The 18,351-nt window shown below is 40.5% G+C and overlaps 3 protein-coding genes across 3 annotated transcripts; all 3 read right to left on the bottom strand.

Annotated features, from left to right (window-relative positions):
* Positions 1-89: 89 nt before the first annotated feature.
* On the bottom strand, positions 90-4,983 carry LOC116387202 (neural Wiskott-Aldrich syndrome protein). The gene is made up of 9 exons (XM_031854111.1): positions 4,920-4,983; positions 1,849-1,995; positions 1,522-1,608; positions 1,338-1,422; positions 1,152-1,227; positions 989-1,070; positions 708-864; positions 362-594; positions 90-266 (listed from the first exon to the last, which is right to left on the bottom strand). Exons 1-9 carry the CDS (start codon positions 4,929-4,931, stop codon positions 246-248), a joined length of 900 nt encoding a protein of 299 aa, XP_031709971.1. The 5' UTR covers positions 4,932-4,983; the 3' UTR covers positions 90-245.
* LOC116387199 (MAP kinase-activated protein kinase 2-like) lies at positions 2,764-10,254 on the bottom strand. Its single transcript, XM_031854096.1, has 10 exons — positions 9,618-10,254; positions 8,317-8,456; positions 7,189-7,253; positions 7,031-7,110; positions 6,813-6,939; positions 6,540-6,615; positions 6,293-6,417; positions 5,438-5,523; positions 5,268-5,348; positions 2,764-5,168 (listed from the first exon to the last, which is right to left on the bottom strand). Exons 1-10 carry the CDS (start codon positions 9,879-9,881, stop codon positions 4,992-4,994), a joined length of 1,221 nt encoding a protein of 406 aa, XP_031709956.1. The 5' UTR covers positions 9,882-10,254; the 3' UTR covers positions 2,764-4,991.
* A 704-nt stretch (positions 10,255-10,958) lies between these two features.
* uroc1 (urocanate hydratase 1) lies at positions 10,959-18,331 on the bottom strand. Its single transcript, XM_031853534.1, has 19 exons — positions 18,198-18,331; positions 17,373-17,503; positions 16,651-16,744; positions 16,498-16,557; positions 16,283-16,411; positions 16,150-16,211; positions 15,984-16,050; positions 15,565-15,708; positions 15,372-15,460; positions 14,122-14,184; positions 13,817-13,996; positions 13,621-13,718; positions 13,443-13,515; positions 13,105-13,294; positions 12,902-13,000; positions 12,690-12,789; positions 11,671-11,752; positions 11,476-11,575; positions 10,959-11,378 (listed from the first exon to the last, which is right to left on the bottom strand). The coding sequence occupies exons 1-19, from the start codon at positions 18,321-18,323 to the stop codon at positions 11,238-11,240; spliced, it is 2,028 nt and encodes a 675-aa protein (XP_031709394.1). The 5' UTR covers positions 18,324-18,331; the 3' UTR covers positions 10,959-11,237.
* Between the last annotated feature and the right edge of the window lie 20 nt (positions 18,332-18,351).

The following is an 18,351-nucleotide window of genomic DNA, read 5'->3' as shown; positions in this document are numbered from 1 at the left end:
GCATATGATGTATAACAGCTATAACAGGTTAATCCGGCCATGGCCTTGTGTAAGTGACAAAAAGCAGCATCTCAGCTATATCACACAGTTTTTTAATGAATGCATCGTACATAGCAAAGTTGAAACCAAAGTTTCTTTAAAGGTGCCCGTCACTGTTAGGGTCCAGCTTCATATGACTTCCACCTGTACCCATCTGGAGCTGCTGCTTTTGTCTGAACACTTCTCTCATTGCAGTCAGAATACGGTCACCTCTTTCTGGAGTCCACCTGACATTGCAAACAAAAGTTAAGATCATTCAGACCACACATTTCACATATTCAAATTTACAGAACTGTAATGGCATTTGTCCTGGTCCTCTTACAGGTTGGAAACTTCCACTCCTTCTGATTCTCTCTGGGAGAACTGGAGCAGGCATAGAAGGTGGAGGAGGAATCTGAAAAGGACTCGGACTCTGGTGTTGTGGATCTGTGTACTGTGGTGTATGCTGGGAGGTGTTGCTGCCTTTGATGGGGGGAACCGGTGGCAAAGGTCCTTTCTTCAGAGCAAGGGAGATGGATGCCCCTGCAGCTCTCGGCAATGTCTGTGATACTGGGCCTGTCAAAAATGCAAAAGCACTCAAAAGATCCAGTATTACTTTTAAATGTATGCTTTTAAAGTATAAAAAACAACAATTTTTACACTCCACAACAATTTTCAAGATAAAGTACCTCTGTTCCTCTGCTCTTTCTGCACAGCCTTTGGTCTGTCAAATTGGTTGAGGATGAAGTCACCAGCTTCAGCAATGTCTTCATCTCTCAGGTCATTCTCATTGAATCTTGAATGAATCAACAGCCTCCTCATAGCAGCATCAGGAACCTTAGACATCTCCAAGCAGATAATGGACTGATTTAACATGTTTCCACACGGACTAATTCTAACTTTGAGGGTGTCACGATGTGTGATTCTATTCATGTAGGCTATTTGCATTTCACTGTATAATTTGACTTACTGAACTGGTGGTTGGTGTAACTGTTGTGGATGGTGAAAAGGGGAAATGTTGCTCTTTGTCCAAATGGTGAAGTGGCTTCATTCTACAGAAAAAAGTAAACCACACTTTAAACCTCTGCTCTCTTCTATTTTTTACGTCAATGGAGTTGTAACATTTTTGTCACCCTGAATCAGGTGGATCACTTGTCGACTTGTTTTCGTTCTCAGAATTTGTTATTCCTCTCATTGTGATCATCATTTCTGTGAAACAGAAGTAATGGAATTACAGGAAACAAGAGCAATTCAAATAAAAGAGCGAACACACCTTTGAAATGTGTTGATATGAGTCATCGATTTGTTGTTATTCTAACCTTGGTTCCTTTGAACAGCCTCCACCGCCAGATGAAACGCCTCTGCCTCAGTCTCTTCCGCAAAGTTAAGGCCTACCTGGTGGCTCTATGCAAACACAGTAATTCCACCTTAAATCAACTCACGCTAATTCTCTGACCAGCACGCTGCATACATACACTAATACTTTAAAACAGGATTGCTTACATCTGCAGGGAAAGTATGGAAGAATGCGCGAGTTGCAGTGTACTTGAATGGAATGTACAGCTCCTGCTCCCACAGTAACGTGGCACGCTGTGTTCAAGGAAAGATAAAAGGAAAGGTTATTATATTATAGTCGTTACAGAAGGAAAAGTACAGGCACCTAAGAAAATTGTTACGAAAGGAAACTGCAAATCAAAGGAAACTATAGCTGTCCCATACATGCAACTACTTCTACACACAAAATGGAAGCTAACATGTCATTTCATTGAGGAAACCAGGTGTTAGTAGAGTAGGTGAAGCATCTCTAATCAGTTCTGCAGTTCCTCTTACCTTGACACAGTACAGACGCAGAAAGTGGGAGTGAATGGACTTATCCTCAATGAGACACACCGCGCCACAACCCAAACAACTCCAGCCTGGACTCCTACCCTGGGTATCTTCGGCCACTAGTATCTGTGCTACTGTAGTTTTGATCAGCTGAAATACACCAGTAGTCATACAGATCTCTAAAATGGAAGAGACTTCAGATCACTTCATCCTATTACCAAAGCAGACTAAAAGGGTTACACTTTGCTGAGATGTTTTACAGCCTCTTCTCTGCTGGTGAATACTTTCAATTCCCAAAAGCGTTCTTGATTAGGTATATGGTTCAGTCAGTGTTTGTGCATCTTCCCTATTTTGCTCTTAGCTTCAACCCTTCATTTCGAAAGTTTGCACAATCCCGCCACCAAACTGCTTTCTTAATGTATGAGAATTTTTTATTTTTTTAACCAACTCATATCATTTCTGACTCAGAGTAACCTTTGAGATATTCTGGTTTAATTTGTCACATACCAGAGAGGCAGCTCCTCAGAGAGATTGTGACCTCTTTTTAGAGGCTGATGATGCTGGGAAATGATCCATTTAACTTCCCATTATATTACAGCCCTGACATTAACTCATTCACTCATTCAGGTCCTACCATCCCCATGGGTGCAATGGTAAATCATCATCATCATCCATAGTACACCAAACCTGTTGGGTCACGGGATTAGAGTCTCTTCTTTTCTCTATTGATGATACACTTAGTCACTTTTGATCTAATGTTCCCTCTTATGCTAATGACACAGTTATGCCTGTCTATGAAACCAACCACAATCTCTCTTTTTTATTTAGGACTGTGTAAAGTAGTTGTTTCTTTCAGTGACAATCTTTTTATCTTGCATGTTCTCCCCGTGTCAGCGGGGTTTCTCTCCGGGTTCTTTTTTTTTTAAAGATGGCAGCTACCCTGAAGTTTCCTGATCATTTAGAAAATAAATCACATGACCTAAATCCTATGAAATCAAGTCATATGCACAGACTGTATATAAGTATGGTTGAACAAATTGACATTGCTTTTTACATTCCAAAATGACCATCTTATTGTAGTAGTGTCTGACCTAACTGTAACCAAACCCCCCTATTTTTTCTCTTTCTTTTTTTCAGTATTTACTTGTTTCTCTATTCAAGTGCTTTAAAAGGTGTACATTTCTACATCTTGCAGCACCTGCTCTGGTAACACAACATGGTAGCGCCAGGCTACACAAGCAGCAGATACTAACTGTAAACAAAACAGCCCTCATAGAAAGCCCATTCATCCAACAAGCTTCCTCTGATAAATGTTCGTGAAAACACGGAGGTGATACAGTAACATCCACATATACTTAGTCAATGAAATGTTACTTTTCAAATATTTTACATTCACAGCCCACAATCTCTTTCTGTGAGCAAAATTAAGTTTCATAAATACTTAAAATGGTAATTTATGGCAATGACAAGTATAGAACAGTCTCAAATGCTAATTCAATTTTTTACAAATACAGAAAAACCCTAAGTTACTCATTTTTATGTTGTATTTCAAGCATATTAATTTAAAGTGACAGTAATGAACTGACCTTACACTGAGGTTCGAGCAGAGTGAAGAGGAGACTTTTCTCACGGACAGTCAGGAGATCACTCATTACATTGCATCTAGGAAGCCGACTTGACGCCATCACAATTCCCTTGTTTTCACCTTCTACTCACCACTACTGTCACTACCGTGTCTTCTCATTTATTTCTGAACCCAGTACATTTAGTCCTGACTGTAACTGATTTGAATGGTAATATTTCCATCGCAGCTTGTCGTCATGCAAATGTATTTGACTTGCCGTACGTTGTGTACGCACTGTGGCTTTCCTTCCCTAACTGAACAACTCTATGCAGTCAATGTCAAGAGACATCTGTTGATAATATGTATTCAAGATGTATGACTAATGTAAGTTTTGATCACACAGCCTTCACCCGTCGCTGTTCTGTATGAAAGGATGAAACTCTGAAACATAAGCAACATAAGCAACATGATCAACATAATCTACAACCAACTGTGAAAAATAACCAAGTATTTACTCAAGTACTATACTTAAGTTCAGTTTTGAGGTACTTGTACTTGAATTGAGTATTTGCATTTTATGTTACCTTATACTTCTACTTTGCTATATTTCAGAAGGAAATATAGAGTTTATAAAATAGCATACAGTGTTATAGAAGAAACTTCCCAACAGCATATAAAGTAGTTATTATTAGCTCCACCCCAACCATCCAACATTAAAATGATGATTATTTATAATATATTGTGAATGATATACAATAATACAACACTGACAGGAGTCATTCTTCTACTCAATGAACACTTTTTCTTTTGATAGATGAATTATATTTTGTTTATAGTATGTAGTTTTACTTAAGTAAGACTTTAACTGCTAGACTGTTACTTGTAATGGATTGTTTTGACATTGGAGTACTTCTTCTACTGGTTGCATCTGCTGTGCACATGAAAAATGAACAGTTGGGTCTCTGAAGCTATTGCGCTTCTATTTTCCTCAGTTTACTCAACAGTCTACCGAAAAAGTGAACATTGATCTTGCAGCTAAAAACTCAATGAGGGAGTATTAATGGTTTAGCAGACGCTCTCACAGGAAGAAACTTCAAGTGTGCAGAAATGTCTGGTAATCCCCACCAAAACTATTCCACTAGAGGACTATTTAGTTGGATGTAATCTTGCCTAATAAATATATTTTATGACTTCCACATACAGTCTTTCTTTGTTTACAGCAAGAAGAACCAACTTTTCACTCTCATGAAAAATATCTGCACTCAACTCACTCTCGTATTTTCACCAGACAGCATTAATAACAGTCTCCAAAGAGGTTTTCTTTGTGTCAAACAAACTGCGTCAAATACACTTTCCTTATGTTGAAACATAAAAAACAATTTTATTTTCAATGTTAAGAGTGGTAACAAAGAAAATAAATGACATTAATTAGACTATTGAGTGCAGTGATACAAAGGAGAAAGGGTGAGTAAAATACAATCAGTGATATGTTGGTGGGAAAACTGCTCACCCTGGTTCTCATGGTTTTATTCTACTTTTGTCCAATAATCATTTCCCCATGCTCTTCAGAAAATGTAACTTCTCAGTGGCTATTATACACCTCATCTCCTCCACCATCGTCTCCTCCTCTGTCAGCTCCTCCAGGGACGGGCCTCTTCCGTCTCTTATTGAGCAGAGGGTTGTTGGACGTGTCCAGGTCTTTGATCTTAACCTGGTCGTAGTCGACACGCATTGTGGCCAGGGCGCTGGTCATTTCCTCCTGTTGGAAGACGAGACGTTTTGTGCTGAAAATCTGGTGCTTTACTGTCACCTTGTGGACATATTCTAAATATAAACGGAACCAAACAGTGTGTCCCACCTTCACATCGTCCCACAGCTCCTTGTCCTCTGTCAAAACACGTGAGGTGTGGAGGGGGGTCGGAGGGACCACCATTGATTGCTGCAGCACAAAAAAAACACAAAAATCTTTTGAATAAAAGGGGATAAAACATACGGGTCTATAGGCGAGGTGGCAAAGGGATAATTTACACTAATCCAGGGATGGTTGACAAACTGGCCGATGGTCATCCTCTCATTGGGGTCCGTCTTCAGTAACTGAATGATGAGCTGTTTTGCTACAAAACACAATTAAAAACAATATCAAGCATTTTATACAATAAGTATTTAGTGCAATATGGAGCTATAATGATGTTCTTTTTTGTGTTGACTGGAGATGCAGGTTGTTCAGGAACTTTCAAACATGTGATTGGGTGAATGCAGCCTGCACCATTTAAACTGCGTGAATTTATTTTTTTGCCACTTGGGGGCTGTGGAAACAAGCTGTAACAAACACTGACATATTATTCTCTTAAGTTCTTATGGAAGACTTTTTTTGCAGTTGCTTATATCTAGCTGTTATGGAGCAGCAGTATCAATCATTTGTAGTTGTGTTTCTGGCCTCCTGATGAATGTATCATTCACTTTCTTTTAGCTCTATTTTTGTTCTCTACCAACTTCTGAGATAAATATGTGTCTCTTGTGCTGCTAAATGCACCACCATATTCACCCACTAGTTGCAAATTGTGTCAGTCTGTCGTTTGGTGCTGGGCAAGTAGTGTGCAGTGATCAGACTGAACCAAAACAGTAAAGTTGCAGGTCATAAAACAAAAAAAAAGCAGTTTAAGGATAACAGCATGCCAGTAATTATTGCATGATGAACACTGATAGAAATCACTAAATTGACAACAAATATTTTTTTATTGTTCTGCAAAAAATGCTTTATATAATTTGTTGCATTCCATGTTTATTCCTGACTTTATGCTGGTTTTCATGCAAAGTAAGAACTCCATTACAGTTTTTGAATCTTTCCCTTGATATTTATGAATTTTATGCCCAAAGTCTGACCTTCCTCCGAAACCTCAGCCCACTCAGGGTTGGGGAACTCATATTGGCCCAACCTGATCCTCTGCTTCATGCCTGGAGAGATGGCCTGACCTGTGTTTGAGTAGAACGGAGGAAACCCACACAGACTAGAAACAGAAAAAGAGGCTCTTTAAAGAAAATGCAGAGTTGAACATTAATATACAATATACCAAAATAGTTGTATATGTTTAATTAAGTTGAATCGGTTGCAGACACACATGATACTCACAGAATGTACATGATTACGCCCAGAGACCACATGTCACATGATTTGTCATATTTCTCTGGCCCAAGCACTTCTGGGGCTGAATGAACAAATAGATACAGAAAAAAACAACGCAATGATGTGGAGAATGAAAGGCACATTCACACAAAAGCAGATAAATATGCAGACACACGTGGACAACATGTGAGTGAATGACATACCAAAAAGCTATCTCTATGACAGCGCATATGCAGATTTCACTCAAACTCATTCTAATGCTCGACAGTAAACGCTCACCAACATAATATGGAGTGTAACAGGGAGTTTGGAGGGAGTTTTGCAGTGTCGTCTCCTTAGCAAAGCCAAAGTCAGTCAGCGTCAGTGTGGCGTTACTCTCCTTGGTGGTATAGAGCAGGTTTTCAGGCTGTAGTGTGCATGGGGAAAAGAAAACAACAAAAAATTCAAAACAATGTATTTAAGTTAGAAATTCTTTCTGACCGTAGAAGCGGCAGCACCTTCACATCCCTATGAGCGATGTCCATGTGGTGGAGATACTCTATGGCCGTGCCGATGTCATGCATGATCTCTGACGCCTCTGATGGACAGACATGACATAGATGTAACACGCACAGGACCCATACATTAAAGCTGCTTAACGTGAACTATAACCCACCTCTCTCTGTAAAAGCCTGGTCCCCTCTGGCCTGAATGCGACTGAACAGCTCTCCTCCCTCCATACTGTGACAAGATTAACAAAGACATCAGAACTGGGGCAGCGGGGGGACTCTTGGCAACCGGCCACAGTTCATTACTGCGATTGTGGTTTGACAACAAAGCAAGTCATTGTGAGTCACAATTTACTGTTGAGATGAGTACAGACTTCTGAGCCACTGCAGACCCAGATGACTCAAGCAGTAAGGACGTTTTAAAGGGAGAATAATAAACTATTAATTTCATACTACAGGATTTTTTTGTTTTTTTTAAACGACACATAAATTATGTGACATATTTGGTTCAGGACATTACAGATTCAAATGAGCTTTATTTTAATAAGAGTCTATGAGTTCATGAGTCTAATTATCTACAGTTATATAAAAGCAGGAAAAAATAACAATGGAAAGTAATGTATATGTAATGTATATAAGTAATGTATAAAAAACACCTAAAAGGGTATAGTTGTTATCGCTACACAAAGAATATAGCAAATATATATATGCAGATTATGTAAGAAATAAAAATATGAAATATATATATATATATATATATATATATATATATACATACATATATATAGAAAAAGGTCAGTCTTTTTTTTAGCATGCAGAACTTTAAGGAAGATGTAATTTAAACAACCCCAGAAAAAGAGTTAGGACCTCAATATGTTATCTAAAAGTACAAGCTGCGATCTGGAAGACGCCTCAGAGAGCAAAGAGCAATCAGGATTTTAAAGTTGTTTTTATCCATCATGCAAACAGAAACAATAAAAGTATGGGAGATTGAAGATATGTATTTTTTCCCTGTTTAGTTTCCCCCAAAATCAAATACAAGTGCAAAATTATATTCCAATCCCAAGTGGTCACTCAAGAATGCAAGATAGTCTGAACAGGGCATCGATTGTTACATTACTCACATACAGTACGAGGCAGATTTAGGTTGTATGACTTCACACAATCCATTTCTCTTCCTAAATGAATGCAAACCTCGACCAAATTAGAGAAAAAACACATACAATCTAGTTGAGCTTTCCTGTAAAGGCCTAAATCAAGCAGACAATAAATATCGTAGTGCTGGTAATGCTCACCACTCCATTATGATGAGGAGACATTTCTTCCCCTGGTGCATGTTCTCATACAGGCTGAGTATTCGGACGATGTGGGGACCTCCGGAAACTCGCCAGTGCAGCTCAACCTCCCGTCTGGCTTTGGGAGTATCATACAGGATCTGCTCCACGTAACAAAAACACGTATCAAGGAAATGCCTCCGTTTCATATTTGTCTAAAGGTATCTGCATGTTTGTAGATCACAGTCTCACAGTCTAAAGTAGATAAGCCTTATTTCTTTTCAACAGAAGTAGTTTGACATCTTTGTCAAGAAATCAATGAACCCACACAGAGACAAACAAATGCTCTGTTGTGAAGAAGACACTCACTGTTTACAGCACTGTTAGTGGCCGCTATTAAAGCCATTAATCTACATTTTCTGGAAAGAACATTAAGAGTGAATACTGTGAGAATGCATTTGGCTATGTGCTCTATCTTTAAAGACACAGTGCTGCAGTTCTGGTAGCACAGCCAGGGGAGGAGGATATCCTATTTTCCTAGACATGCAGACCCATTCCTGAACCCTTGAGGACATTACAATGAATTTATAGCAATGCAGGAGGAAACGCTCAGATATGAGCGTTTGACTTTCCTCAAAAGTCTCTATGCACAAATCACAGCTTCACCCTGCAGAACATGAGATTATTTCCACAGATTACCCATTTCCTTTTAGCTAGAAAGATATCCCAAATGAAACAAGCAGAGGCGCTCATGGGGCTGCTCTTTCGGTTTCTGTTTTCTTAAAGCCAGCTGTTTGTTGACTTACCAGCACTGAATTTCTCACAACTGATATTTCCCAAGTTGTCTTTTAAAAAAATCACTGTAAACATTTAATAAGCTGGAACTAAATGTTACGTAGAGAAGTAATAAAATGTGTTAAATGTCAGACGATTATGTAAAGTATTAACAGGGCAGATCATTGTCCACACAACAATCGTAGAGCAGAGTGGAAACTGTGTCAGAGCATCCCAGACAGCACATCACTGCCTGACAGACACGTCCACTGTCAGGGCACAGGAAGTGCATTTGCAGATAATTGCTTCATCCATCCATGGTTTAATTCATATTTCATCTGCGCCACATCAGATAACTAATCATACAAATTCAAAATAAATACTAGACATCAAACCTTACATAGAAATTCTGGACACATTTCCAGTATGATAACATGGTGGATACCGTATACATGAATAATTGATGGCTGCTCTCTTTCTTTCCAGTGGCAGCAGCCTCCAGAGTATTACCCAGATAACACAGGGTTAAGAAGCAGATAAACACACACCTTAAGGGCACATTTCTCTCCCGTTTTCTTGCAATAACATTCCAGCACTTTGCCATTGATGCCCAGGCCAAGAACCTGAGCTGTGATTTTATAATCATCTGTCACTGCATTCTTCCTGAACTCCAGTTTGGAGTAAGCAGGCGGCTGGACGTCAGTGGGGCCGCTGCCCAAGCTGCTCTCCAGGCTGTTGGTGTCACTGTGGTGCCCTGTCCCGTGCTGCGCAGTGATTGAATTTACCGACTGCTCCTCCTGGTTATGATGCATTTTATTTTTGTTAAAGCCAAAAGTGATGCAGAGCAAATATCAGTGTCTGCAACAAAAAGTATCCGGTGTCATCCTAGTTCATCCGCGTACGTCCAACGGACTTTTTCGTGCTGCCCGACAGAACATCTCGACCCACTTCCAACACGAACAAACGGAGGTATGAAATTTAGAAAACCCCCTTGTCACAAAAAAGGGCGGAGGTCTGAAGCCACACCGGTATACTTGCATAGAGAAATTCAAAAGATCCCAACTGATATCTGGATGTAATTTAAAGAAATAGTACAACACATTAAATGACTGAGAGAAATAAAACAAGCTTCAAAAATCGGTGCCCATGCCTGGTCCTCATCGCGGTTATCTGCGTCTTCTTCCTGCGGGGTTCACTCAAGCTCTCCAATTCCCTTACGTCAGTGAGGAGCGCCTCAAATGTATTTTCTTAAAGGAACAACCACGCGTAAAGACGCACGGCAGGGTACCAGTGAGACAGCAAAGACCCGAAGCTATGACCAGAAATCCATATATGAAAATATTATTGCTGAATCACACAGATGTAAGATAAACTGTCAGTAAAGTTATTAACTGAGCAATCAAGATAACGGGGGGCGGGTCCTATTTTGTTTGTCTGATATGGTTGGCTGTGCTCTTCTCCTTCCATACATGCTAATATGCTTACAGTCAAGCCTTATTTCTATTTCATGTAATTAATTGAAACAATTGCATTTTTTAGGACAACGTATGGCCTCTATCGCTCCTCTTTCACATTTATTAGCCAGGTTGACAACAGACAAAATGATGTGTGATTATGTCAGTGATCTGTCTCTGGTTGCTTAATAGCAAGTTGCTTTTTTCAGCACCGAAAACTTGGTTGAAAAGGACATCAAAGCGGAAAATGTGTGTGGTTGAAAACAAAAAGAAACCAGCAAGCTGTGACCAAAAGATGGCTTTCACATTCTGATTGACTTCTTCTCCTTTTTTCACAACATAAAATTAACAATAACTAGATTTCTTTATCATTGACATCTTTGGAGACAACATTTTTGTAGATTACTGACATACAAATGAGTCATAAAGCCTTTATCATTTAGACATACTTGTAGTTTAATTTTTAGCACAAAAAAAACAATATAAAGCCTGGCACAATGTTGTAGTCTACTTTACATTTTATGTATTCATGGAAAACAATTTATGTAACAACATTGCCAGTGATTCATTGACTAGTACTGACCGTCTGCAGTGTATCATTTCAACAGCTGCATAAGCCCAGACTTAAACACTACTGAGGGGATTACAGCTTCAGGTTTCCTTGCTGTGTGGCTGTATGTAGCTGGCTGTTGATAACATGCGCTAAAATGTTGGCTAGCCCTGCAGGGCACGGTCCAGCACGCACTCATCCTGCACAGGAAAGGGCATGGTGACACGCAACTGCTCATTCTCCTCCATGGTGTGCTGGATGGTCTCATAGGCGTTTGAGTTTCCAGACCAGCAGCGACGAGCCACCTGCAGCACACAGAAACAGATTGGAGCCATTAGAGCACATTGTAAACAATACGTGAGGCTGGAATCTATCATGCTGCTCTCCTCTCAGCACTCTCACCCCATTGGAGACGTCCCAGTTGAGCACTAGTCTGGCACGCTTTGCTGCCTCCTCTGAGCCGTCTAATAGCAACCCAAACCCTCCATTCATTACTTCGCCCCTGTAGGTGAGACAAGAGATAAAGTAATAAACACACTATTGATGATTCAAAAACTTTCACACATTACTGTTTACTGGATGACTAGCTAGACTTACCAGCCAACACCACCACCGTTGTGCAGGGATACCCATGTGGCGCCTCTGAATGCATCACCAACAAAGTTCTGGACCGCCATGTCTGTAAGGGGGAGACATTGTGAGCTCTTACTTTCTAAAACAATTCCTGCAGTGTTACTGGTTTATATGAATGAAGAGAGACAGGAAATGCATTTTTGTGTTAACCCTAACCCAACGAGGAACCGAATCTGTGTGGACTGTAGAGCTGCTCATCATGTGCACCTTTTACCGAGGCACCATTGAGAGCATCCTGACAAACTATCACTGTGTGGGAAAGCCCTGCAGCGCATAGCGAACACAGCTGGAAGGATCATTGGTGCCTCACTCCCCTCCCTGCAGGACATATACGACACTCGCCTCACCCGCAAAGTGACCATGATTGTGCGCGACTCCAGCCACCCCTCACTCAGTCTCTTCAGCCTCCTGCCCTCTGGGAGAAGATACCGGAGCCTCCGTGCTCGCACCACCAGACTCTCAAACAGCTTCGTCCACCAGGCTGTTAGGAAGCTGAACTCTCTGAACTCTCTCCCTCCTCTCTTTTAAGACTCCCCATGTCCAACTGCTGCTAAATCCCCATGTCCAACTGCTGCTAAATCCCCATGTCCAACTGCTGCTAAATACAGATTGATAGTTTTTTTTTCTCTTATTATATATATATATATATATATATATATATATATATATATATTGTCTAAATGTGTTTTTAATCTATTGCACTATATTCACTTTATATGTTTATATGTTGGACTAGAGAGAAACATCTTTTCAACTCCCCTGTATGTCCAGTACATTGTGGAATTGACAATAAAGCAAACTTTGAACTTTGAAATTTGATCTCTCATGTTTCAACATCTGTCACAATGTTGGCAGCGTGTCCACTTTCAAGTCAAGTTTCATTGCCCACAGGACAAAGCATAAAACTGACTACAAATGATGCACGTTTCAATGTTTTTGTCCTGTGTAACATCTGAGCCATTGGTTTCCAACACACCACATACCTGCACAGAAGGCAGATCCGTCATACACATTGGAGGTTTCCCTGAAGGGGCTGTCTGTGCCACTAACATCATGATGGTCTCTGCTAATAACCACAGGAGCCTGAACAACAGAAAGAACAAGAGACATTGTTGTGACTCCAGTGAAAACTTGATATCATACAGACTGCAGTAAACATGAAACGATCTTCTTAGCCGACAATTTATCCTCTTACTGAAACTCGTCCATCAGCAATAGCCTGGTTGATAGCCAGAGCAATGCAGACTCTTCCTTTCTGGTCAGAGTAGAGGATTCTGGCTTGAGATCCCACAACCTAAACAAAGAGAAAATACAGAGGAAATCCTGTTATTGCAGATGCATATCTTTTCATCAGACTTTTATTGAATGATGGCATTGGTTGCCCAGAAAGTTACTCACCATTTTGTGTTTTCCAGCCTCTTTGATCCAGCGGATGTTATCGTCATACTGCTGCTTGATGTGATCCGTCACGTTGCCACTAATTTCCTCCAGGACAGTAGCAGCGATATCATCCGTTGTAGCAAGATCTTGGGGGTCGCCAGATGTGCACACCCAGCGAAATGGGCCAAAGCCCAGAGAGAAAATGTCCCTGCGGCCAAGGTGGAAGGAGAGTCATTACAAACTATTAAGCAAGAACAAAAGGTCTGATCACAGTTTACAGTTCTGTGTTTTTATAGACGTACACATTTTCTACAGTTCTATTACATGATCAATGCTAGATTAAATGAATGTCTCACCCCATAATGTCCTGGACATAAGAAGGGTAACGGAATTCTGTTGCCCCTCCGCCAGCCTTTTCTACCTCTGCTCCTATAAAAAAAACAAGAAACACAAGCCTCTGTATAGGTCTGACATGTACTGAATAATAATCATTATATATTCTGAGTGAGCTTGAGTAAGTGTTAAGTTACTGACCAGCTCTCTGGGCCTCCAGGAGGAATGCGTTGCCATAGTCCCAGAAGAACATACCAGCATCAGACAGCTTGTTGATGGCCTTGATGTGTCTGCGGAGGCTGTGATCAGACGTAAAAAAACATTATTTCAACTCAATAGACCCACATATTGCAGAACGTTTACCATAGAAACGTGCATCTGTCGTGATTTATATTACCTTTCTTGGACCATGGTGAGGAAACGGTTCGAATCAGTCGACATGAGCTGATTCGCCTGGCGGAAGCTGAGCTGGACTGGGTAGTAGCCTCCGTTATATGGGTTGTGAAGGGAGGTCTGGTCTGAACCCAGATCCACCAGGAGCTCCCCTGTCCTCTCATACTCCAAAAGCAGCCTCTCCCTGGTTAGACAGTTAGAAAAAGTAGGACAAAGATGTCAAAAGTATGTAACAAGAGGGGTCTCTTTCACTGCAGCTGCAGACCTGGACCGTGTCGAGGCAGCAGGAAGTTTAAACCTCTCACTCACCACAAGTCTACAACGTTGCCATGATAACCAACACTGAGGGGAGTCTTGGCGCTCCTGGCCTCTCTGAAAAACACAAATGTACGTTATGATATACATCTTACTGTCTCTACTGTGCACATAACAATAGACTGACCAGGTAGGTTTATTCAAGTACTGTACTTAGTGAAAACTGTAGGTTCTTGTACTGTACCGGAGTACTTCGATTTCATGTAACTTTGTACTTCTATTCTTCTACCTTTCAGGGGAAATGTTGTACTTTTTAATCCACAACACTAATTTGACAGACATAGTTACTGGTTACTTTTACATACAAAACATATGATGAGGTTATAAAATATGATACAGTTGTGTAGATTAAACTACCTAACAGTAAATAAAGTAGTACAAATTAGCACCACCTTGACCGATGGACATAAACAATAAAATACACACGAGAAATACACAAATATGCTTTTAGAGACAAAGATCGATATGATATCCCTCTCATGTCTGTACTGTAAATATGAAGCTGCCGCCAGCAGCTCGGTAGCTTAGCTTAGCATAAAAATGTGAAATAGGGGGAAACAAATAGTCTGACGGAAGACAAGAAAATCCACCTGGAGTTCAGATGCATTATTTTTACACTTCAGTTTTTGAATGTTCTAAACAAATATGACCTATTTATAAGTTTTAGAAGTGCTGATAGGAGGATTGTAATAGCTTTGGACAGAACCAGGATAGCTGTTGCCCTGTTTTATGCTAAGCTAAGCAGGATGTAGCTTTGTATTTACCTTACATAAGAGTTGTATTGATGTTTTCATCAACTCCCCAAATATTTAACTAATCTTTTTTATAATCTAATAATCTGCACATAATAGTATAACACTCACAAGGGGCCATTTTTCTACATTAAGTACTTCTACTTTTGCCCACGGTACGTACATACTTTTACTTGTCACTGATTATTCTTTACAGTGTGATATTACTACTCTCACTTAAGTAAAGAATGTGAATACCTCCTTCACCACTGACACATACATAGGCCTTATTTTAGCCATCAGGGCCGCCAATTATGTTACAAGTACTGCAAGGCTGGACTTTTACTGGACAGAACTGACAATATGAGTCTCACACACGTACAGAGAGACATAAACACACTAAAACTTCGTCATATTAAAACCCTGATGATCATTGATAACAGTTGAATAGAGGAGTACAGGCGAGTATGCAGCAACATTTTTTTTGTTGTAATTACTTTTCCTCTTTGTTACCTGATGCGTTTAATGCAGTGATCCATGCTGCTGGTGACCTCCATCAGCCAGCCCTGCTCATATCTCTTTTTAAGAGGAGCCTCATCCACCTACACAGAAATCAAATTCACAGTCACACTGACACACAGGACTTCCTTCATTCTCGCTCAGTCAGCAGTGAGTGTTTATGGGAAATGACCAGACACCAACTGACCTCTGCAATGACGCCAATACAACCGGCAATGACGGCAGCTTTAGCCTGAGCTCCACTCATGCCACCCAGGCCGGAGGTTACAAAGACACGCCCCCTCAAGTCACCAGAGCCCAAGTACCTCCGGCCGGCATTCAGCACAGTCAGCTACACAGAAAAACAGAAGAGAAGAATGTAAAAACGGGAACTACAACATACGGGTAATGGGTTCTAGCAGTGGTTGGTCATTTAATAAATCATTTTAGTGGTCTAAAGAGATGACAATTTTGTGTCAAAGAATTTCTCTTTGTTCTTGTTACATCTGGTGACACTAATCTTACAATGTCTTTCAGGGGTCCTGACCCCCTACTTGGGATCTACTTAAACTATTTTGGAAATACTGGAGTGTTGTGCGCTGATCTTTTCTTAATGACTTCACAAACCAAAGTGCCATGAACAATCCCTTGAGGTCCAATGTAGCAGTAGCTGCCTGCTGTCATTTGACCGTACCTGAAAACAATAAACAAAGGAACAAGGTCAAGACATCTGGACCCACATGAGGCTTAATTCAGCATCATTTTCTCCCTGAAAACCACCTTTAAAACTCACATTGTTACACCGAGGGCAAACATCTTTTCATACTGATTTCTAGAAGAGTAATTTGGAATAACCTGGGGGATACAAAAACAAGAGAGTGTGTCAGTGGGCTGAAAGTTTCATCAGATGTGTGTTTGGCAGTTACCATGCCGTTGGTGATGATGGCGCGAGGTGATGAAGGCAGGCTGGGGAACAGGCCCATGGGATGACCGCTGTACATGACCAGAGTTTGTTCCTCTGTCATCTCGCTCAGGTAATGCATCACCAGGCAAAACTGCACCCAGACACACACAAGTCGTTAATATGCATCTATTTAGACTCTATACATTGTTTCTGAACACAAGCTAACTCAAGACTTACCTGGGCCCAGTTACTAAACACCTGTCCATTCCCTCCGTAGGTGACGAGCTCCTGGGGGAACTGAAGGAAAAATACAAATGAAGGCGTCATCGAAAAACAAAAGACTTCCCACACTTTGTCACTAAGTTAATACAAGCTGTGTTAGAGGCTCACCTGAGCAACTGCTGGGTCCAGGTTGTTCATGATCATTAGCATTATGGAGGCCGCTTGACGTGTGCGGCATGGGTACTGATCTATGGGGTAAGCTCTGAGGAGACGGAGGGACAACTCACATCATTGTTGTTGTTGAGGAACAAAACTAGACAATACCTTCTACAAGCAAGACTTTTTCTGAACAGAAGCCACTGTGGCCACAAGTTTTACATACAGGATGACACATTGATTTCCATATATTTCTGGAGAAGGTACGGTGTGTTTACTTCTTCTTTTGTGGGACACCCATTAAATGTTTATCTAAAGTCATGAGGGTCAGTTATGCAGCAATGTCTATCTAAAGTTAGCTAACATTAGCCACCTGGTCATACCAGCCCAGTAAGTCTGTAGCAGCAAACCATTGTGTAAATGCAAAAGGTCCTACTGACAGATATACAAGCAGTGAAAAGACACTTCAGTATCCGTGCTCTAGTTCAAGTGATTTCATTTTCATTTAACAAATTACTAAACGCATCTTTCATTTAGTTACCGTCATCTCCGATAATAAAGTTTACTGGTCACCTGTAAGATATTCTTCCTCAGCATATATTTTTGTCTTAATAACCAAATTTCAAGGATTATAGTCACTATATTAATATCAAAAGGTACAAAAATAAATAAATAAATATACATATCAGAATAATTTGACACTTGAATATTAGGTCATGGTCAGGTTGCCTCACCTGATGCGTAATGCGGGGCAGAAGCGGTACATGTAGATGTGTCCGTACTGCCGCAGCTCTTGAGCAAATTCGGGTGCAAGTGTTGCGTGGTGGGATGGAGGGAAATAACGCAATGCATTTCTCAGCGCCAACTAGAGGGAAGAGGCATTTACACTAGATTAGTACAAACAAATTAATGTTTCAATACAGTCAGATGGATGAGCAGATCCTTTCCACTTTTAAGACAACAGGCTGAACAATCACCGTCTCTTTTAATTATTGACTGAAGCCTTTGCTCCGAGTTTGGGCAATCAGTTGAGGACCTTAGAGAATAATCTATTTTTTGGGGCAGTCTGTGAGACAACAATGATGATGCAATAAGTCAGTACACAGCAAGGCATACAATTGAATTGAGCCTCCACACAGATACATTTATAGTAAAGCAATCGACAGTGAGCCGTAACCTGCTTTAGCTCACACGCACATTGCTTCATGATGTTTAAAGGTAGTCTACTTTTTCCTTTCGACAGCTTTTCGACAGTTTTGACTGCATGAACGGTGTTTTCCATACAATTAGACACACAATATCTTCACTTCAGAGTTTTATTCACAGAAAGTATTTTGACTTGTTATATTGGGAAAAGCACAGGATTCATGATTCCTCAGTTTCATTTAGGTGTGCATAAAATGGAATGCAGCCGTTATTTATCAAATTAGTGTCACCTGTATTTAAGGGGTATAAATGTCATAAAATGTAATCGGACTCCTGATTAAAATACAAATTATTGAGTAACAAAGGTGTTAAAAAATGTCCAATGCACAGACATTATTTGCATATTGACTCACCCGCTCCTCCTCCACTGTAAGGTTTGGGGTCCGCATAGGTGCATGTGGCACATCGGGGTCTCTTCCCTGATTCAGAGGCAAGGGGTCCAGCGGTAAACCACTGCATACCGCCTTTAAAGAAGACATCCCGTCTGAGATCTTCTGTCACACGCTT

Source organism: Anarrhichthys ocellatus, unplaced genomic scaffold (genome assembly GCF_004355925.1).
Source record: "Anarrhichthys ocellatus isolate YVR2014 unplaced genomic scaffold, GSC_Weel_1.0 scaffold1, whole genome shotgun sequence".
Classification (NCBI taxonomy): Eukaryota; Metazoa; Chordata; class Actinopteri; order Perciformes; family Anarhichadidae; genus Anarrhichthys; species Anarrhichthys ocellatus.
Note: the sequence above shows the minus strand (reverse complement) of the source record. Positions and strands in the feature narration are given on the sequence as shown.

Coding starts and splice junctions, on each gene's coding strand:
- LOC116387199 (XM_031854096.1), bottom strand. CDS start 9,881: ATGCATCATAACCAGGAGGAGCAGTCGGTAAATTCAATCACTGCGCAG. Junction 6,418..6,539: donor GGCGTAATCATGTACATTCT/GTGAGTATCATG, acceptor TTCTGTTTCTAG/TCTGTGTGGGTTTCCTCCGT. Junction 5,349..5,437: donor TCAACCATCCCTGGATTAGT/GTAAATTATCCC, acceptor TTTGTGCTGCAG/CAATCAATGGTGGTCCCTCC.
- uroc1 (XM_031853534.1), bottom strand. CDS start 18,323: ATGTCTTCTTTAAAGGCGGTATGCAGTGGTTTACCGCTGGACCCCTTG. Junction 16,412..16,497: donor TGTTTAGTAACTGGGCCCAG/GTAAGTCTTGAG, acceptor GTCTGGGTGCAG/TTTTGCCTGGTGATGCATTA. Junction 15,461..15,564: donor GTATTGGCGTCATTGCAGAG/GTCAGTTGGTGT, acceptor ATTTCTGTGTAG/GTGGATGAGGCTCCTCTTAA.
- LOC116387202 (XM_031854111.1), bottom strand. Junction 1,423..1,521: donor TCCATACTTTCCCTGCAGAT/GTAAGCAATCCT, acceptor GTGTTTGCATAG/AGCCACCAGGTAGGCCTTAA. Junction 865..988: donor TTACACCAACCACCAGTTCA/GTAAGTCAAATT, acceptor ATCTGCTTGGAG/ATGTCTAAGGTTCCTGATGC.